Raw genomic sequence first — 22,757 nt, 5'->3', positions numbered from 1 at the left:
TTAAATTAATGGCCCTAAAGAGAGCTATTCATTCGTATTATTTTTAAGTTATTATAATTATTTTTATGTTCATGTGTATGTATCATGTTTGTTTATACGGAAAATGAAACTAAACCAAACCACTCCAAGGGTTGAGAGCCCGGCACTAACGTCCTTGGGCAAGGCATTAATCCACATTTGCCACTCTCCACCCAGGTGTTAATGGGTACCTGGCAATTGCTGAGGTAATGATAATTGCAGGGCCCGCAGGAACAGCATTATTAATAATGATGTTGCTAACTTTAGTCAACCAAACTATTGTTATTATTATCATTATTATTATTATTATTAATATTATTATTATTATTAATATTGTTATTATTATCATTATTGTTATTATTATTATCGTTTTTATTATTATTATTATTACTAGCATTATAATAATGATAATAATAATAACTTTTACTTATATAGCGCTTTTCATAAGACATTTATATCAAAGCGCTTTACAATATTGATACAATTAAAACTAAACAGAGTAATGACAAGAGAACAAATATGAAGTGAAATTATGAAACATAAGATAACAAGGTAAGGTAACAATTTAAGAACAAGGTAACAATTTAAGAAATAGGTAACAATTTAAGAACTAGGTTGAATATGCATTTTCCATTAGGTAGGTTTTTAATTTTGATGTAGACAAAGTAATATCAGAGATGCAACAAATGGAGGCTGGGAGAGAATTCCACAAACGCGGAGCAGAGCATGAAAAGGACCTATCACCAAATTTTTTGTTGTTGCTTTTTTAACGGTCAAGAGAGTTTGATTGGCAGAACGAAGGGGCCTATTGGGTGTGTATAATTGAATCAGTTCAGAAAGATAATCTGGGGCATGACCATGTAGAGACTTGAAGGTTAAAAGAAGAACTTTGAACTGGACGCGAAATTGAATGGGGGAGCTAATGCAATTGTTTATGGGTTGGTGTAATATGGTTATGGTTATTATTAGCATAAGCATTATGTGGCGTTATCACTTAGAGTAAAGTGGAGAAAATGGGTATAGGTAAACAATTATATACGGTGCAATTTATAATCATGCAATGTTCACTAAATAAAACTCTGCCAAATAATACTCTGATAGTAATACCGTCCAGTTTGTATGTTGTCTTTGAAAACATAGTTTTATAGTAGTTTTTGGAAATGACACCCTTAATTCATGTAATAATTGCTGTAAAGAATGAATCATGTATTTTAAAGAATATATATCACAAACGTTACTTGCTTCGTTGACGAAATGATAATGACAGAGACGATGGTGATAAAGATGATGGTGATGATGATGATGATGATGTTCATGACGATGATGATGATGATGATGATTATGACTGTCCACCTCATGGTTCGCGATTCAAGCATTGTGAGATATTATTATAACTATACTACAAATATTTACATGGGGGCCCAACGGCAGATAAAGTTAACCATTATCATGATTATACTTGTTTGCAAATATTTAGTCTTTCTCTATGGGGATAATACACTGTCGCTCATAACGGTGGAATAGATTTTTTTTATCCCAATTTATGGAATTATTATAAAAATAATTTAAAAATACTAGATCTAGATAATAGTATACATTCTCAGATTTTATTGAATAATAATTTGCCAATGTGTGTTTTGCGTGACTGCTAAAGCATGTATATGCTATTATGCTTATCAAGTAGGGGACCTATGCCCTCAAGTCATAAATGACAGTTATGAGGATAATGTCCCACAAAGGGGCACTAATATAGCGCATCGACACGGTGTTGATCCTGGGGCCTCAGTTACGAGGCCATTGCTTTGTCACTGAACCATGACTGTACGCAGCGGGGGCTAGGGTAGGGGGCAGTTTCCATAAATTAAAAAAAAAACACAGAAAATGCAATAAATTTTCAATAATTTATTGCATTTTACCCCGGTCCCCAACATAAAAAAAATCCTCTGGACAGCCATGCATTATGGCTCAAGGCATGGGCACACAGACAATTTAATGGTTGTAGCTTGTGATGATGTTTATTGCAGCAATGGTCATAGTGAAGATGATGGTGATGATGATAATAATGATGATGATGATGATGGTGAAGATGATGATGATGGTGTAGATGATGATGATGATGGTGTAGATGATGATGGTGATGCTGATGATGATGATGATAACGGTTAAGGTGATGGTGAGGATGGTGTAGATGATGATGGTGATGGTGATGCTGATGATGATAACGGTTAAGGTGATGGTGATGATAATGATTATGATGATGTTGGTGAAGATGATGACGATGATGATGATTATGATAATTATGATGATGATGGAGATGATGGTGATCGAAATGACTATAACAATAAGAAAACGATAAGATGATTGTGATAGTGATGATTATGATGATGTGATTATGGGGAGAGAAGAGAGAGTCAGAGAGACGGATAGAGGGAGGGTTTGAATGGAAAAGCACAGAGAGGGAGAGAGTACGGAGATAGAGAGAACAATTATGATCCGTAGTGCGACAATACTGTAATAAAGTGATAGCTTAGTAATGTTGTCTTAATTTTTAAAGCAGTGGAGACGAGACAATGTGTTAAATTAAATGAGTTGATTTAAAACTTAAATTATATAAGTACAAGTTCATCGTTTCAGTTTCACTCTGAAGTTGGTTATCATGAGTAAACTTTCTAATCATGTTGAATTCTATGATGATTCGTGTCAGATCCTAGTACAGACCGGCGCTAAAACCATGCATCCATAGCTAGGTGTATTAACATCCCTATGGTGTGGGTGCCCGCACCATTTCTTGAATAATCCTCATTATTATCATTTTGAATCAGTCAGAAAGTGACTTTATCACATCGTCCACCCTTCAAATTCATTGATAAAGTCATTTTGCTTTTTTTATTGAAAGCGATTATAAATGCTCGCAAGCTGTAGTCGGAACTTCAATGCGCAAAATAAAATGTGTGATGCCCCGGCGAGGCAATAATGATTTGGTGTTTATTTGAAACTAGTGATGTGAGAATGGACAAACAATAGCAAAAAAATACACCCAACCCTACTCAGGCTATCTCATTTTCACTTTGTAGATTTAAAACATCCTCGAAAGTGACTAAAGATAAGGTTCAGTTCTGGTCATGTGATTGCATTATAAAAGAAAGGGTGTGGAATGGATCAGAAAAAGTAGATCATAGCATGTAAGTATTGGTGTGTACTGCAATATTCTGGAGTCATCAAAATCATAATAAATTTAGCCCAGTCTTGGTAAAGTAACAAGCACTGTACACAGAAAGATGTATATGTGACTACTGGTGTCGGGGCTACTTACCTCGCTTTCCTTATTTTTCTATGCTCTTTACTCTGCCAGTATACATTTTCTTCCAAAATTGTTTTGCAAATAACATTTATTTGTAATCTTGAACATTCAGTGTAAGTTTCGTCTGAATCTGTGGGAATTCATTTGTTTCTCTCCAGAACTCAAGTTTATCTTTAAGACCCAGTCCATAGGCCCAAATCCATTGCTTGTATGTGAATATGCGATTACTCATGTTGTTAGATTATTTTAGACCTCTGTGAAGACGTTTCATTCCAGAATTCCAAATACATGAAGGAAATCAATATAAGGATATGAAATTTCGCAAACTATCCAAAGTAATACAACTATCACATTTGGAACTGTATATTGTAACGGTGTATGAATGTATGTATTGTAATGATGAGATCACAGACAATGATACTGATCTATTATTATTTTGAAAGCTGTAAAACTTTACTAAGCAAGATACTGTTAACTAATTTTTTATCCAAGATTGAGCGCAATTATCTCAAGTATACCGTGAATATACTGGTGGTGGTTGGGGGTAGTGGTGGTGATGTTGGTAATGGTGCTTGATGGTCGTGGTAGTTGTGGATGATGTGTTTGTGGTGGTGAAGATGGTGATGGTGGTGGTGGTAGTGACACTGACGCAATTCGATGAGAGAGAGAGAGAGAGAGAGAGAGAGAGAAAGTGATGCAAAAATCCATGTTAGGCGCCTTGAGCATCTCTTGGGGTGGATATGACTTTGTGCGCATTATAAATGTTGTTATTATTATTATTATTATTTATATAAGGTATATATGTATTACAATATGATTAAACTTGTTATTACAGGTCTTTCCTTATAGAGAAGTCATACAATGTCAATGGAATAGAACATTTTTTTATAAGAACTGGTGGTGATGTTGTTAATGGTGCTTGATGGTCGAGGTAGTTGTGGATCATGTGATGATTACACTTGTTAATACAGATCTTTCCTTATAGAGAAGTCATACAATGGAATAGAACATTTTTTATAAGAACTGGTGGCGATGTTGTTAATGGTGCTTGATGGTCGAGGTAGTTGTGGATCATGTGATGATTACACTTGTTAATACAGATCTTTCCTTATAGAGAAGTCATACAATGGAATAGAACATTTTTATAAGAACTGGTGGCGATGTTGGTAACGGTGCTTGATGGTCGAGGTAGTTGTGGATCATGTGATGATTACACTTGTTAATACAGATCTTTCCTTATAGAGAAGTCATACAATGGAATAGAACATTTTTTATAAGAACTGGTGGCGATGTTGGTAACGGTGCTTGATGGTCGAGGTAGTTGTGGATCATGTGATGATTACACTTGTTAATACAGATCTTTCCTTATAGAGAAGTCATACAATGGAATAGAACATTTTTTATAAGAACTGGTGGTGATGTTGGTAAAGGTGCTTGATGGTCGAGGTAGTTGTGGATCATGTGATGTCTTGTTAATACAGATCTTTCCTTATAGAGAAGTCATACAATGGAATAGAACATTTTTTATAAGAACTGGTGGTGATGTTGGTAAAGGTGCTTGATGGTCGAGGTAGTTGTGGATGATGGGATGATTACACTTGTTAATACAGATCTTTCCTTTTAGAGAAGTCATACAATAGAATTGAACAATTTTTTTATAAGAACTGGTGGTGATGTTGTTAAAGGTGCTTGATGGTCGTGGCAGTTGACCAGTTCACGGTTAGCACATCATGGCTGCAATGACCCCGAATATCCACAGATTTTCAAAACATGAAGAGGTCTCACTTTGTACATTTTGAAATAATCCTCCTACAGCGATGGAGATGCTACATACTTAGCCCATGGATATGAGAGTTAAACACCTCCCTGCTTAGCCTTTGTTCCCCCTTTTCAAAGAATAATGGTGGTTGATGGTCGTGGTAGTCATGATGTGTTTGTGGTGGTGAAGATGGTGATGGTGGTGTTGGTAGTGACACTGACTCAATGTGATGAAAGAGAGAGAGAGAGAGATGCATAAATGTATAAGTTATATGAATATGTATTACAATATGATTACACTTGTTGATACAGGTTTTTCCTTATAGATAAGTCATAAAAGGGAATTGATTTTTATTTAATTGATTTTATTTGATTTGAATTATTGGGTTTTAATGACAACTATAAGCATTTATAAACATAAAAAACAGTGCTATTCTTTTTTATGATCAAACTAATAGGTATAAAGGAAATACCAGTGAATAGTTTCTTTGCTGAACAGTTATCCCATTTCTTTATAGACTATAATTATGAGCTGTCTAAAATATGATTCCATGCTTTTCATAAAGTAAAAGTAAAATGCTTTCAAAATGTAACTATACATTGATGGCATCAATCCATACACGCTTCACCGAGCAACATTGTTTTTAAAATGAATGTAAAAATTTGTCCCAGATTAGGGTGAAACAGTGAACATGGTTGGAATCATTATTAGTATCACGAGAGATCACAACGCATGTGCAGTTACACCATGGACTTACTACGTTCATTGGTGTTTACTGAATTCGATGAACCGATATCGGAGAGAGAATATTTTCTAGATTGGCTTTATGCTTCACCAAACTTTGATTAATAGATCTATCCATTCAGAAAATCAGTTTCATTCACCAGTGGCGTAATGATATGTCGCAATGCGTAACAGTGATCTGTCTCCAGTCTATGATATTGATCACAGGGAACTTAATTAATTCGCTTTTTGTGTTCCGACCAAATCACTCTCCGCCTTTCCCCGGCCACCTCTCCCCCCACCCCCCCCGATCTCTCTTCCTAAATTCCCTCCTCCTTTTCTCATTGTTCTCTCAAAAATGTTTTTAACATAAAAATGCAGGTAACTATTTTACATCTAATTCATCAAGTTAACGCCTACAACATTACCATGATTGCGGGCGAACTATATTTGCACTTTCCACAAACATTTTGTTGACATCTTTCTCCTTGGCACTGGTACTGGTCCTAGGACAAATATTACTAGAATAGAATATATTACCATTATGCTTTTTACTAAGGCCAAATAAAAAAAAACATGTTTAGCGTCCTGCCTTTTTGAAGAAAAAAAAGGAATTACGGAGGAGGCCCTTTTATTCTTTCAAAATGGCCGCTCGGTACATGTTTCCTTATAGTCGGGCTATTTTTCAAGATGGCCGCCAGAGTTTTTTGTTGTTGTAAATTAGAAATAGATTATTTTAGCAGTATAGTTGTCTTGTTTTAATTCATTGGAAGAAAACAAATCATTAAAACATAAATAAATAGAAGGCGGCCCCCAAAAAGGAAGCGGACGGGGACGCTATACATGTACTTTTTTTAATAGCCTAAAACTAAACGAGCAAAAGAAAGAAGAAATAATAAGGAAACGCCTTGATAGTATTGAATACTATAGCCTTGATTTTTTTCTTCAGCGTGATAATTCACTGCGGACTCGTACCAACACACTCAATTCGATGACTAATACTCGTCGTTAAAACTAAAATAACAACAGTCCCAGCAAAAGTCACGTGCTTTATTTCGAGAGTTATCACTCTTCGCTGAATAGTACTCTTTGTCAGCACTCCACCCTTGCCACTCCTTGAAAGCTAGTCGACCAGAAGAGAGGTATCGGTACTTGAGATCCAGAGAAATGTTACTTTCCATCTTCAATCTTTTGAAAGAAGATTTTCTAAATTGGATTTATGCTTCACCAAACTTTGATTAAAAGATCTATCCATTCAGAAAATCAGTTTCATTCACGGTGGCGTAATGATATGTCGCAATGCGCAACAGTGATCTGTCTCCATTCTATGATATTGATCACAGGGAACTTAATTAAATCGCTTTATGTGTTCCGACCAATTCACTCTCCGCCTTTCCCCGGCCACCCCCCCCCCCCTCTCTCCCTAAATTCTCTTCTCCTTTCCCCCTGTTCTCTCTGTTCTCTGGCTTGATAAATAAGCTAAAATATAGTTTGTTACCCGAACATTAATTTTGATAACTTTATATCATTCCATTATTTTCCCTTATTTGAAATATTGTATGGGCTACCAATGCAACACAAACTGAATTAGACTCACTATTCAACGTTCAAAATAAATGTTTAAGAATATCTTCCTTTAGAAAACAATATAAAATCTTACTACTAAATATTTATTAATCAGCAGTTGTTGATTTTTTTAATTTTTATATCTGAACCATCATCCATTGTTGTTTTGTTTTGTTTTGTTTTGTTTTCCCCCTTTAAATATTTTGTTTCTTCTTTCTATTTTACTTTATCTTGTCTTATTAATTTATACTTAATTTATTGATGTGTGCTTATTATAATATTTTATATTTCTTTTAGTATTGTTTTTCATTCTTTAATGGGCGATCCAACTTCACAGGTTTTTTGCAACCTTCATGGAAAGCTCCGCATATAACCTTTGTAAACATAGTTATAATTTACCGTTACTTTGTATATTTTGATTTTTATATTGCGAAATAAAATTGAATTGAATTGAAAATGTTTTTAACATAAAAATGCGGGTAACTATTTTACATCTAATTCATCAAGTTAACGCCTACAACATTACCATGATTACGGGGTGAACTATATTTGCACTTTCCACAATTTGTGTCAGTCTTCTTTCTCCTTAGCAATGGTACTGGTCCTAGGACAAATATTACTAGAATGGATTATATACCTCACTTAAGAAATCCAGCCATCTGATTGGTCGAAATTGCATTCATAAACTTTAACTATTCCTGTAAAATTCCCGGTAAAATTCCAAACCCATGTAATAGTTCAAACAAATAGTTCTAAAATCCCAGTTACCATGGTTACCGGAAAATAGTTCTAAATAATATAATAAGTTCTAAATGGTTACCCATAGGTTTACATGTTAAAAAATTGTTTGAGCGATCGCGGATACCGTACGTGTGCGAAGAATTGGTCGGCATTTTTAGTACGGCAATATATCTCGATTCAAACAAGGCAAAAATGGCTGTAGAAACTCCGAAGATTTCAACTTCTAGATGAGGATCATATGCGAGACATGCTGACAGCAAGAACACCAAAAAGGGTACGTGAAATCTTCCATAATTTTTTTTCAGTAGGCCTAAATTCTAGTACGCGACAACCAGATGCTGGTGATTGTTATGATTTTTACGTCACGGACAGATGCATGCAGATCCTTCCCGTAGAGATTACACACATCCCTATGCATTTCCATTGGCCATTGCGCACTCGATCATGCTAGATTGGTCGATGTTTTAATTACCAGAGATTCAAACTAATATTGCTCGTGATCCTGAAGGTGATACTCAATAAGTGAGGTGTCATATGAAAGCGCAGGTTTTTCTCCATATTCCCCACAGGGCCGGCCCACCCCTAAAATTGTAAAAATATCTTGCTTAGACTTGAATCTAGATATAGTCTACTCTCAAAGAAACACTCATACAAAAGAACCGTGCAGATAAACTAGAGAAAGGCCAAGGTGGTGTCATAATTTTTTCGGCATATAAAAGTTTTAATGACTGCTTTAATATTCGAGAAATAGTTGTTTCTATACGCTCTCGGGAAGGTTACAATTGGGCTATTGCCCTCGGCACGCCTCGGGCAATAGCACAATTCTAACCTTCCCTTGAGCGTATAAAAACAACTATTTCTCTCAAAGCAGTCATTAATACTATAATATATCACGATTATGCTTTTTACTTAAAACTAAACGAGCAAAAGAGAGAAGAAATAATAAGGAAACGTCTTGATAAATACTATAACCTGGATTTCTTTCTTTGGCTTAAAAATTAACTACGGACTAATACTCGTCGTTTAAAACTAAAATAACAACAACAACATTCCTATCATGTGGTCACGTGCTTTATTTCAGGAGTCATCACTCTTCGCTGTATAGTACTCTTTTGTCAGCACTCCACCCTTGCCACTCCTTGAAAGCCAGTCGACCAGAAGAGAGGTATCGGACTATCGGTACTTGAGATCCAGAGAAATTTTACTTTCTTTCTTCAATCTTTTGAGAGAAGATTTTCGAGATTGGCTTTAAGCTTCACCAAACTTTGATTAATAGCTCTATCTATTCAGAAAATAAGTTTCATTCACCGATTGGCGTCTATAATGTCGCAATGCGCAACAGCAATCTGTCTCTATAGTCTATATTGATCACAGGTTATATTTTATTGTCTTTTCGGTGACATTAGGTGCACAGAGTCCCTGCTAAGTGTTGGCTTAATCCTCTTAATCCATAATTGTCCACCCAAAAGACAAAATCCCAAGAGGGGAAAAGACAGGTATTGTGTACAAGATTACGTGCACAGATTGTAACAATTCATATGTTGGTGAAACTGGCAGAACTCTTAATGAACACAAAAGAGCCCTCAGATTGAGCAACCCATCCCATTCGGCATAGAAAACGAAAATGCAATTACTTCTGAATTATACAAACACTATCCACAACTACGTATAGAGGGTACACCTGTACCCAGACGCGTACGCAGGGAGGGGGGGGGGGTGGGGGTTAACCCCCCCTTTGGGTTTCTTATAGGCCTATGTGCATTTTGGAGGACCCCCCCTTGTTTGTTTTTGGTTTAAAAAAAAAAAGAAGCTAATCGGTGGCATAATAAAAGGTGACCTTACCCCCCCCCCCCCCCAACGGAACGAAAGGTCGATCCGGCAAATTTTCAATTCTTAGATGATTTGGAGGTATTAATACACCTGTTTAAACTCCATTTTGGCATATTTCTCTCTCGAAACACTGGTACCCTGGGCAATAATCATTGCTGCATACACTAGTGAAACAGACTAGCACAAATCAAATTAGAAATACTATTGTAGGGTTGAGTGTACTTACAATTGCTCCATGATTTAATTCACGTTTTTTTCAAAATAATATACTTTACTTACAAGTCTGGGGATTTCACTAAAAAAGTTGTTTTCTCCATCATCGTGTATGATTTATCTTGAATTTTCCTTTCCAATCCATCCGGTGGGTTTGTGTAATGTACATTAATGTGAAACCCTAACAAACAAAAAAAAGCGAAACTATTGTTGAGGAAAAGCATTATACTGAACTGAATAAAGAATAATAACTTTATATTGGCTCATACCAATACTGATACGGGCTAAATACAATGTGGTATCGGCAAATTATTATTATTTTTTTTTATAGAGGTATTCCTAAATGACATTCTAATAATCAACATTTTGTTCTGTATTCATATGCAGGCGTGTACGCAGGGGGTGGGGGTTAGGGGGTTGAACCCCCCCTTGGTATTTTTCATGTGTGTATCTTGGAGGAACCCCCCCCCCCCTTTGGTGATTTTCTTTTCTTTCTTTTTTTTATCTTAATTTTTTTTTATACAAATGGCTGACCTAAAAAAGTTGACCTTACCCCCCCCCCTCTCCCAACGGAGCGAAATGTCTAATTTTCAAATTTCGAACCCCCCCCCCTTATTCAGCGGCTGGTTGAGTCGTTGCGAAATTTTCGACCCGATTTAAAAATGTTAACCCCCCTCCCCCCTTTGAAAAAATCCTGCGTACGCGCCTGTTCATTATGTATATACGCACAATACATCTGATCTTTATGATTTCTTAACGTCACATAGCTTCTTCTCCCCCTGCAAACGAAAAAGAAAACAAGGTTATTTAATGAAAGGATCATGCGACAAATAATCTTGTTGATTCAAATTGATGCAAAGATTTTTTTGAATAAGCAATGCTTTTCACCAGAATCTTCTTTGTAAAAAACGACTTTAACAAATCTCAGCCATGCAATTCTGCCACTGCGCTGTGAGATCACTTTCAGATTAGGATAAGTGTATTCTTTAATGAGTATTATAAATTGAATGGAACGTCTCAACTCAGTAAGCATGGCTGAGATTTGTAAAAGTGGTTTTTACAAAGAAGATTTTGGTGAATAGCTGTGCTTATTCAAACAAATATTTGCATCAATTTGAACAAAATCAGTGTTTGTCGCTTAATCCCTTTTAATGACCTTGTTTTCTTTCTCGTTTGCAAGGAGAGAAGAAGCTATATCTCGTTAAAGACATCATAAAGATCAGTGTTTTTTATGCGTATACAATATTCACAGGCCCCGCGGAACACCAAAGTGGGGAGGGGGGGGGGGGGGGGCTAAAGTATTTACGATCGGGTAGAGGGTAGCGAGCGAAGCGTAAATTGGTGTGGGGTCTAGGGGCGGAGCCCCCCGGAAGCTCAGTGGACTTAGGCATTTAATTACGGTCTTGAGAAACATAAATTAATTTATATTCTATACGGTATAACAAGTAATTTCACTAAAGCTTATCGGCCTCCACCCAGACCAATTTTATGGGCATTTACCAAAAATTGTCTATGATTTGCCTCCCATTCCTTTGATATGCGTTCTACTTCAATTTTTCCGTCCCCACGATCGCCATTAAGTATGATTTTTTACAATTTAACCATTACAGATTCAACGTCTTTGTTCTTTCGTTCTTTGTTCGTTCTTTCGTTCTTTCGTTCTTTCTTTCGTTCTCTTTTTATTTTTATTTCTCTTTAACATGCTTTTTTCAAAACAAGAGGGGGGGGGGGGGTGCTCGAGGAATTATTGCAAAAGCCTTAGTTCAAAAGGCCCGGATCCCTGAGAATTCTAGCGACGATTGAGCCACGGGTCTTGGTCCGCATGCTCAAAAAAGATGGGTTTAACATACTTTCTAAGCTTAACGACTTAATTTTTGATAAATATTTGTTGACTTAAATCTGGAATTATAATTTAAAGACTACACACCTTTCTTTGGCTTTGGACAATCTAAGGGAGGAAGAGAAGAGAAGAGAGAGAGAGAGAGAGAGAGAACGAGCAAGTCTAGATAGTTCGAGACCCTAATCAATACATGTTTTTAATTGGAAGGAAAACACTTTTAGGCTATAAATTTAGCCCAGAGGGAGTGGAGTCGTGGGGGGGGGGGGGGTCATAGCGCCGCTTTTTCAGGTATCCCTCAGGTGCCCCTTTTTATATAGGAAGGTGTCACCTTTTACTTCAGATATGTGCCCTTTTTTATTCCTAAAAGGTGCCAGTTCCACATTTTACCACCTCTGATAAGTGCCCCCTCATATTCCCCCTATTCAAATCTGAGTGGTGCACATTTTACTTCAATAAGTGTCCTTTTCGTTTGTGTTAATTGCCCTTTTTACTTCTGATAAATGATCTTTTTCTTTTGTAATAAGAGCCACTTCCCTTTCTCATCAATGCCCCTTCTCACATGTCTGATAAATGCCTCTATTAAAATCTCACAGGTGCCCCTTTTCTTTCGACAAGAGCCCATTTTCCTTTGTAATAAGTGCCCGTTTCCATTCTCACAAGTGCCTTTAATCATCTCAGGTGAGTGCCCCTCTTCAGGTACAAGAAATGCACCTAACCACCTCTGATAAGTGCCCCTTTACCTCTTCTTTTCAAATCTTTAGAGGTGTACCTTTTGTTTTGACAGTTTAAAGCGCCTCTTTTCATCTCCGGTGAATGCCCTCATTAAAATTTGAGAGGTGCTCCTTTTCCCCTTTTTTTTTATCTCTGACAAGTGCACCCATCCTTTCTCATTAGTGCCATTTTCCTTCTGATTATTTATCAGCACTCCACCCTTGCCACTCCTTGAAAGCAAGTCGACCAGAAGAGAGGTATAGGTACCTGAATTCCAGAAAAATCTTCAATTTCGCCGGATCTATCCCAATTTCTAAAAATGATAAGTTGTTTAAATAATCATGATTTAAATTTGTTTACCTTCTGAAATGTTGCTGTCGTCTACAGTTCTTAGATGATTTGGAGGTATTAATACACCTGTTTAAACTCCATTTTGGCATATTTCTCTCTCGAAACACTGGTACCCTGGGCAATAATCATTGCTGCATACACTAGTGAAACAGACTAGCACAAATCAAATTAGAAATACTATTGTAGGGTTGAGTGTACTTACAATTACTCCATGATTTAATTCACGTTTTTTTCAAAATAATATACTTTACTTACAAGTCTGGGGATTTCACTAAAAAAGTTGTTTTCTCCATCATCGTGTATGATTTATCTTGAATTTTCCTTTCCAATCCATCCGGTGGGTTTGTGTAATGTACATTAATGTGAAACCCTAACAAACAAAAAAAAGCGAAACTATTGTTGAGGAAAAGCATTATACTGAACTGAATAAAGAATAATAACTTTATATTGGCTCATACCAATACTGATACGGGCTAAATACAATGTGGTATCGGCAAATTATTATTATTTTTTTTTTATAGAGGTATTCCTAAATGACATTCTAATAATCAACATTTTGTTCTGTATTCATATGCAGGCGCGTACGCAGGGGGTGGGGGTTAGGGGGTTGAACCCCCCCTTGGTATTTTTCATGTGTGTATCTTGGAGGAACCCCCCCCCCCCTTTGGTGATTTTCTTTTCTTTCTTTTTTTTATCTTAATTTTTTTAATACAAATGGCTGACCTAAAAAAGTTGACCTTACCCCCCCCCCTCTCCCAACGGAGCGAAATGTCTAATTTTCAAATTTCGAACCCCCCCCCCTTATTCAGCGGCTGGTTGAGTCGTTGCGAAATTTTCGACCCGATTTAAAAATGTTAACCCCCCTCCCCCCTTTGAAAAAATCCTGCGTACGCGCCTGTTCATTATGTATATACGCACAATACATCTGATCTTTATGATTTCTTAACGTCACATAGCTTCTTCTCCCCCTGCAAACGAAAAAGAAAACAAGGTTATTTAATGAAAGGATCATGCGACAAATAATCTTGTTGATTCAAATTGATGCAAAGATTTTTTTGAATAAGCAATGCTTTTCACCAGAATCTTCTTTGTAAAAAACGACTTTAACAAATCTCAGCCATGCAATTCTGCCACTGCGCTGTGAGATCACTTTCAGATTAGGATAAGTGTATTCTTTAATGAGTATTATAAATTGAATGGAACGTCTCAACTCAGTAAGCATGGCTGAGATTTGTAAAAGTGGTTTTTACAAAGAAGATTTTGGTGAATAGCTGTGCTTATTCAAACAAATATTTGCATCAATTTGAACAAAATCAGTGTTTGTCGCTTAATCCCTTTTAATGACCTTGTTTTCTTTCTCGTTTGCAAGGAGAGAAGAAGCTATATCTCGTTAAAGACATCATAAAGATCAGTGTTTTTTATGCGTATATAATATTCACAGGCCCCGCGGAACACCAAAGTGGGGGGGGGGGGGGGGCTAAAGTATTTACGATCGGGTAGAGGGTAGCGAGCGAAGCGTAAATTGGTGTGGGGTCTAGGGGGCGGAGCCCCCCGGAAGCTCAGTGGACTTAGGCATTTAATTACGGTCTTGAGAAACATAAATTAATTTATATTCTATACGGTATAACAAGTAATTTCACTAAAGCTTATCGGCCTCCACCCAGACCAATTTTATGGGCATTTACCAAAAATTGTCTATGATTTGCTTAAAGGGACTGGGTAACATTGTTCAGATGAGAGATAGTGGTGTTAAGGTAGTGACTTCAATGCTAGATGTACAATTAAAGATAATCTGAAAATTTGAGTGAAAACGGATCATTATTCATGGTACAAATTGGGAAAAACTGATCTGATCGATTCTTTAATTCTCCCAACTATATTATTCTACTTCTATTCTGCTACTTGTCAAAGCCTGTTCAGCATCAAGACAAGGACAATTTAATTACATTTTAGGTGAATGTAAATCCTCACAAAGCAATAAAATGGCTCTACATTCCATTCCAGACGGTTAAGTGTTGACAGATTTTTATAGCCTGTTTTATGTATTTTTCTCATGGAAAAACGGTTGGGAAAATTCAAAAATGGTTGGGAGAATTTACTGTTAATCACTGTTAGAGGGTGCCTCACATCGACGCCTTCAAAGAAAACCATAGATATCTTTGCGGTTTGAGAATTTGTTCAGGATTTTTTGCATGTCAGAGGGTTAGTATAGTAGAAGGAATATAGTAAGTAACATTTTATACAAAAATTAAGCAATTTTTTTCATCAACGTTCAACAATGTTACCCAGTCACTTTAACATACGGCCTGTACCTCCCATTCCTTTGATATGCGTTCTACTTCAATTTTTCCGTCCCCACGATCGCCATTAAATATGATTTTTTACAATTTAACCATTACAGATTCAACGTCTTTGTTCTTTCGTTCTTTGTTCGTTCTTTCGTTCTTTCGTTCTTTCTTTCGTTCTCTTTTTATTTCTATTTCTCTTTAACATGCTTTTTTCAAAACAAGAGGGGGGGGGGGGGTGCTCGAGGAATTATTGCAAAAGCCTTAGTTCAAAAGGCCCGGATCCCTGAGAATTCTAGCGACGATTGAGCCACGGATCTTGGTCCGCATGCTCAAAAAAGATGGGTTTAACATACTTTCTAAGCTTAACGACTTAATTTTTGATAAATATTTGTTGACTTAAATCTGGAATTATAATTTAAAGACTACACACCTTTCTTTGGCTTTGGACAATCTAAGGGAGGAAGAGAAGAGAAGAGAGAGAGAGAGAGAGAGAGAGAACGAGCAAGTCTAGATAGTTCGAGACCCTAATCAATACATGTTTTTAATTGGAAGGAAAACACTTTTAGGCTATAAATTTAGCCCAGAGGGAGTGGAGTCGTGGGGGGGGGGGGGGGGGTCATAGCGCCGCTTTTTCAGGTATCCCTCAGGTGCCCCTTTTTATATAGGAAGGTGTCACCTTTTACTTCAGATATGTGCCCTTTTTTATTCCTAAAAGGTGCCAGTTCCACATTTTACCACCTCTGATAAGTGCCCCCTCATATTCCCCCTATTCAAATCTGAGTGGTGCACATTTTACTTCAATAAGTGTCCTTTTCGTTTGTGTTAATTGCCCTTTTTACTTCTGATAAATGATCTTTTTCTTTTTGTAATAAGAGCCACTTCCCTTTCTCATCAATGCCCCTTCTCACATGTCTGATAAATGCCTCTATTAAAATCTCACAGGTGCCCCTTTTCTTTCGACAAGAGCCCATTTTCCTTTGTAATAAGTGCCCGTTTCCATTCTCACAAGTGCCTTTAATCATCTCAGGTGAGTGCCCCTCTTCAGGTACAAGAAATGCACCTAACCACCTCTGATAAGTGCCCCTTTACCTCTTCTTTTCAAATCTTTAGAGGTGTACCTTTTGTTTTGACAGTTTAAAGCGCCTCTTTTCATCTCCGGTGAATGCCCTCATTAAAATTTGAGAGGTGCTCCTTTTCCCCCTTTTTTTTTATCTCTGACAAGTGCACCCATCCTTTCTCATTAGTGCCATTTTCCTTCTGATTATTGACCCTTTTCCTTTGTAATACATGCCTTTTTAAATTTCTGGTGAGTGCCCCGTATCAGTTGCGATTAGGACCCATTTTCCCTTTAATAATTCTGATTTTTACCTTGACATGTGCTCATTTTCTTTTCTGATAAGTGTCCTTTTAACTTTTGATATGTGCCCCCTTTTCCTTTCACTAATAAATGTGCTCCTAATTTTATTTACTTTTTATATATTTTATATAGGTTTTATTTCCACAATTAACTGCATATGAAAAGAATTTACAAAGTAAGGCATATACAAGGTAACAAGACATGTAGATATATTCAATAGATACAACAGTAAAAAAACGATTTAATGGCAAATCATTAAATACAAAAGATGCTAACAATAATCTGCAGTTATGAGGAGGAAAGCGACTAAGAGCAACACTTCTTTAATTTCACCCAAAGATCGCTCGCATTTTATGTTAATACATTTTGTTTCTAATCAAAGATCTTTTCAGTCTTTCATGATTAGGATTGTTTTTTACTTTTTATAATGTTTTTGCTTCGCTCGCTCGCAATTAAATATTCAGACTATTACACCCAAATTTGTCTAATCTAATCACAACGAAGGGGTATGAGGGCCAACCATGTATAAAATTGGTATATTTCGCTGCGAGGTTTTCCATTGTGGGTGACCCTTTTGTTCTGCTCTTTTTTTGTTGGTGTATACTAAGTCAATAAAGCAAAATACTGCATTTCACAATGTAATTCATCAATAAAAATGTTCTTTTAATCTCATTTATCTCTTTTTTTCATTACAGGCAGCCAAATTATTGTTTACCGAGAAACGAATAGAAGGTACGAAAAGCAAGAGTCCGAATGTTTTAATTTTTTAAGTGGGAGACCAAAATTACATAACAAGAGGTTATTATAAAACCATGTTAAACATGAAAGTTGTATACAGTAATGTGTAAGCTCTCAAAGAGCATCACAAGAAAATAAGATCATTAAAGATGTGAAAATAACAGCTGGTCTTCTCGGATAAAGAAATTTATCGTTAACATTAGAGGATATTGGTTGGTTGGTTGGTTGGTTAGTTAGTTTGTTTTACCTGACTGCTACGAAAGCATGCGTGTGCTTGTAAGTAATCAACCAGATTACCGACGGCTTTTAATCCTCTCCGAGGGACCTGATAATGAGGATTAATGACTTACCAAAAACGCACTAGCGCATATACTTGGTTTCGATCACGGGACCTCCCAGCTTCATGACCAATGCTATACCACTGAGCCATCACGCCTGCTTGCAATTTGAAGATTGCAATATTGAAGAAATGAAGGGAAATAACGCCTAATGATGAAAAAAAATTCTTAATCAATCCAATAATTTTTAGTCATGTAGAAGTAATTTGCTTTCAAGAGGAACGACTTTGCTTTTATTAGCAATATTGCTCATTTTCCTCCCCTGTCTTACTGACACCATATCTGCACTTTTTAAAAATACTTTCGTAATATCTCTTTGTAGTATTCAGGAAACGTTTTGCAGTCTATGACAAGAATAACGATGGCACCATTACTACTAAGGAGTTGGATGTTGCGATGAAAGCAGTGGGTCAGGACCTTACTCAGGAAGAGCTTGCAGACACCATCAATGATGCTGATACTTAATCGTGAGTTCATGGTGGAGACTTTAAAAATGACAACGAAAGAGATGATGAAAATCATGAAACTGATCACAAGATGCAAATTGAAGTTTAATAATCTATGACCTGAAGCACAAAACATATTTTGTTTAACATGGTTTGTTAAATCCGTAAGAAGTTTAACATGTTAACAATGAATTATGTGATTTTAAAAAGTTGAACTTTTTTAGACCCCTTGTTTTTACCTCGATCGATTACAAGTCATGTATGTGCCCCCCCAAAAAAAATCAAACTCTGGCTACGTGCCTGCTAAACAAAGCGATATTGCCATTGTGCATGTTCTAACGTTTCTAAATTTTTGTAGCCTAACGTACATTCTGGAGAAGGCTTTAATTAAAGAACTTAATATTATGCACAACTTTCAAAGTAAACTCTTATGTTTTTGTTTCAAAACTTTTATTGGTCATAATTGTTCGTACTATACACAATTCAGTATCACTCAAATCATACTGATCTTTTTTAACGAAAAGAGCTCAGAAATTGCTCTCTCTTCATTTCAACAAAGTTTACATAAAAGCGTTTACTTTTTTCACCTTAAGATATCTCAACTCATTAGGCATTTATTTAAGTGAATTATCGGATCTAATCTTCGTAAGAATGCAAGATGAATTACTATTCGAAAAGGAATTTTGTGTGCGAACTAAGAAACCTCTTTTTCTTTATACTGCTAGGTAACGGAACTATTGATTTTAATGAGTTTGTGACGATGATATCACAAAAAATGAAAAGGAAAAAGAAAAAATACGTAAAAGCTTTCCGCAACTTGGACAAGGATAACAATGGATTCCTTTGGTAAGTTAGACAGCGATAGCGTGATATGGTATAGTCTCAAGGAGTAAAGGGATACAAAGGGGTGCTTTTTTGTCTTGTGTGAGGATGGCATTAAAATTTATCAGGTAAATTTGAAGAAGAAAAAAATCCAATAGATTGTCCGTCCAACTTTCCGCTGTTGGAGAACATTATTTTAATGGGGACGATTATGGGATGAATTTCTTCCTAAAGGCAAATATTAAACTGTGTTAGGATAGCCAATCCCTGAACATACCCCTCCTGCTCCCTCCCTCCATCTCCCTCCCCCCCCCCCCCCCGCCCCTGCCCCTCTCTTTCTCTAAAACTATCAACCAGGCAATAACAGTTCCAAGGAAAACTACGATCTACCACCTGGTAGAATATACCTCATTAGGATAGTGCAAACAGAATATTTGTTTTAGAGATGACAATTATCCGGGGACTAGTTAATTTGTATAACGAGTTAGCTGTCCGAAAATGTTTGTGTTTGTTGTCTTTGCCAGGTCGTGATTGCCCGGACGGATGGGGATGATTATTGTGCTTGTTATGCTTGTACAAGAGTAGATCAACCATCTTAATTTTATTTTCTATATGGTATGGTCGAGATCAGATTTAGCACCTCTATGCTGGATCAATATTCATTACATTCGAAATAATATTTGATGATAATTTAGTCAATGACTTCAATGGAATGACCAAATTTGGAGAAAGTGAACTCAAATAATTGTTATTTGTTAATTATTTGCTTGCAGTCCTGACGAGCTGCGTCAAGCGATGTTAACCGTTGATCCACCGATGACGGAGGAGGATATCAAGACAGTGATCAAGAAAACCGACTTAAATGATGACGGTAAAGTCGACTTAAAAGGTGAGTGCATTGAATGGATGATGTCAGTGGCATAGTGTAATCAACCCATTGAAGGGAACTGGAGTGATATGGGGATGGGCACCGATCTTACTCGTAAAATGAAACACGAATTTGAAAGGCTGCTGCTCAGAGGAAGAGTATGGGAGGGGGTTCAGGAGTCTTCTTGTCTCGTCCCTTTCCCCCAGTTTCAAAACCTCACAGTCAGCTGAGAGTATACACCGATTCTTACGTACTACTAAATGAACCTTCCATAATATTGGTCCCAAATATTTTTTTGTCACCGTTGAATCGTATGACCAGTACTCGACTTCACCTGTAATCATCAAACTATTAAAAGCAGTTCTCATTCGACGTAATTTTTGTCTCACCTGCGTAGCGGAGCGAGACATAATAGGCGTCACTATATCTGGCGTCATTCGTGTTGTTGTCGTCTACAATCATGCTATATTCGCAATAAATTTGTATAGCTTCGAGGTAGGATCAGGCACGTAGCCAGAGTTTGATGTTTGGGGGGGGGGGGGCACATACATGTAATCGATCGAGGTAAAAAAAAATGGGTCTAAATAAGTTCAACCGATCTTGGAAGAAAACAAATTGGGGGCACGTGCCCCCCCCCCCCCTCGTGGCTACGTGCCTGGTAGGATCACCAAATTCAAACCCCAGGTACATCTCTTGAAGGGGGCAGATCAAGTTTGAAAATGGGTCAAATCAGACCGAGGTCAAATGGTCAAAAGGTCAATCAATTTTCCATGAAAGCACTGTACACGCAATAATTGAATAAAACTTTGATGATGAGGTCGGAGGTTCACTACCATCTTACGGCAATACCTCAACGATGATCCACTACAATTTTATCAAACTTTATATGTACCTAAGTAGACCTTATGAACAACGCACAATCTCAAATTGATTTCGGATCGCCAGGTCAACATTTGAGGGATATTCAATCAGAGGCAGAGGCATAATTCTCAGTCGTGCGCAGTTGAATATTGTCTAGTCTGTGTCTTTTTTTAATACACTAGGTTTTAAGATAGTATTAGCAGCATTCTTAAGTGGTGTTCTCTCATTTTCCAGGGATAAAATCTATGCAACATTAACATGCTAGAATCAAAATTTACAATCTGAACCTCTGAAAGCTCGAAATTATATACTTTTCATATGTGTATTGAGTTATTATTCGCACGGTGAGACGCAGGCGAGACAATGTTTGAAGATTGCCTTATTTTTTTTCATTCACTGCATATTTTTTCTCCTTTTTAAATTGTCAGAATTCAAGCGTGCGATAAAGGCTTCTTTTTTCAGTGGAGATGATGAATGATTCTACTTCAACATCGACAACTTGTCCCTTTTATTCTTATTGAGGAATATGTGGGAGAGGGCGATATAATCGTCTCGCATCATTTTTCTTCTCTTGATTTCATTATGTTCCGGTGATTTTTTTTTGAGCCGTCACTTTTTGATTTGTTTCATTTCTCTTTTTTCAAAGAGTGGCTCGAATTCCACTTCACTTTATTTCTTTACATTTTTCATAATACCGTGGGTGCTCTTAAAAATGTTTGTGTACTCCTTCCAGGAATAAATGTTGCGTTTTTCCTCATCTGAAAGCCAACTATTGGTACCGCATTATTATGATACCTTTGACATCATGATTTTGTTTATTAGTTTTTTATTATAGTCATCGTGACTGTGGTAAGAAGTAGGTCGACTAACACCAAAGAATATCAATGTCCAAAAAGTGCCATGGTATACAAGGGAGAAGAGAAATATTGTAACTTTCTTAATTCTTGATAGGCGGTAAAAGCACTTATCTTACATTACTTTAATGGCATTCATGTGAAGGTGTCGTGGGTCATTCACTTGACTCATTGAATTAAATTGAATGGTTTATTGAGCATACTGAAAATGGCAGCACGAAGGCTGATTAACATTCGTTTTACAGTAAAGCACATGAAACAAAAAGAAATTTTAAACAACACTTGCGAGTATACATTCAAAGATTAAATTAATAAGATCAGTCATTATGACAAAACAACCTCTCCATCTAGACCTTTAGGAAAATCAGAGCCATTAATAATTAATGGCCCTAAAGAGAGCTATTCATCCGTCTTATTTTAAGTAATTATTATTATTTGTTATGTTCATGTGTATGTATTACGTTTGTTTATACGGATAATATATAATAATATTATGTTGATCTCGGTTAAATAGGCATGATGGGGGTGCAATCAATTTCATCGATTAAATTGGAAGAATTCTAAGGAACAAATACTTGTAGCCTTTTATGATGTTTATTGCAGCAATGGTCATAGTGAAGATGATGTTGATGATGATTATGATGATGATGGTGAAGATGATGATGATGATGATGATGGTGAAGATAATGATGATGATGATGGTGGTGAAAATGATAATGGTGGTGGTGATGATGATGATGATGAAGAAGGTGAAGGTGATGATAATATTGATGATGATGGTGGTGAATATGATGATGATAGTAAAGTTGATGATGATAATGATGATGATGAAGATGGTGAAGGTGATGATGGTGGTGAAGATGATAATGGTGGTGATGATAATGAAGATGTTGAAGTGATGATAATGATGATGATGATGGTGGTGAAAATGATAATGTTGGGGTGATGATGATGATGATGATGATGATGATGAAGATGGTGAAGGTGATGATGATGGTGAATGTGATGATGATAACGATGATGATGAAAAACGTGAAGGTGATGATAATGATGATGATGATGGTGGTGAAAATGATAATGGTGGTGGTGATGATAATGGTGGTGATGATGATGAAGATGGTGAAGGTGATGA

The 22,757-nt window shown here is 36.6% G+C and overlaps 1 protein-coding gene across 1 annotated transcript; it reads left to right on the top strand.

Annotated features, from left to right (window-relative positions):
• The first annotated feature begins 8,140 nt into the window (after nucleotides 1-8,140).
• LOC115929580 (calcium-binding protein SPEC 1A-like) lies at nucleotides 8,141-22,197 on the top strand. Its single transcript, XM_030999048.1, has 6 exons — nucleotides 8,141-8,382; nucleotides 17,394-17,430; nucleotides 18,097-18,241; nucleotides 18,946-19,066; nucleotides 19,816-19,931; nucleotides 21,200-22,197. Exons 3-6 carry the CDS (start codon nucleotides 18,223-18,225, stop codon nucleotides 21,247-21,249), a joined length of 306 nt encoding a protein of 101 aa, XP_030854908.1. The 5' UTR covers nucleotides 8,141-8,382; nucleotides 17,394-17,430; nucleotides 18,097-18,222; the 3' UTR covers nucleotides 21,250-22,197.
• Nucleotides 22,198-22,757: the final 560 nt, after the last annotated feature.

The sequence above is a fragment of the Strongylocentrotus purpuratus genome, unplaced genomic scaffold (assembly GCF_000002235.5).
Source record: "Strongylocentrotus purpuratus isolate Spur 01 unplaced genomic scaffold, Spur_5.0 spur5_scaffold_5, whole genome shotgun sequence".
Classification (NCBI taxonomy): Eukaryota; Metazoa; Echinodermata; class Echinoidea; order Camarodonta; family Strongylocentrotidae; genus Strongylocentrotus; species Strongylocentrotus purpuratus.
The sequence above is the reverse complement of the archived record's forward strand: the minus strand, read 5'-3'. Positions and strand labels throughout refer to the sequence as shown.

Bases quoted from the DNA above. Each gene is read 5' to 3' on its own strand.
- LOC115929580 (XM_030999048.1), top strand. The intron at 19,067-19,815 runs GTAAGTTAGACA...ATTTGCTTGCAG, and splicing joins GATAACAATGGATTCCTTTG to TCCTGACGAGCTGCGTCAAG. The intron at 19,932-21,199 runs GTGAGTGCATTG...TTAAATTGTCAG, and splicing joins CGGTAAAGTCGACTTAAAAG to AATTCAAGCGTGCGATAAAG.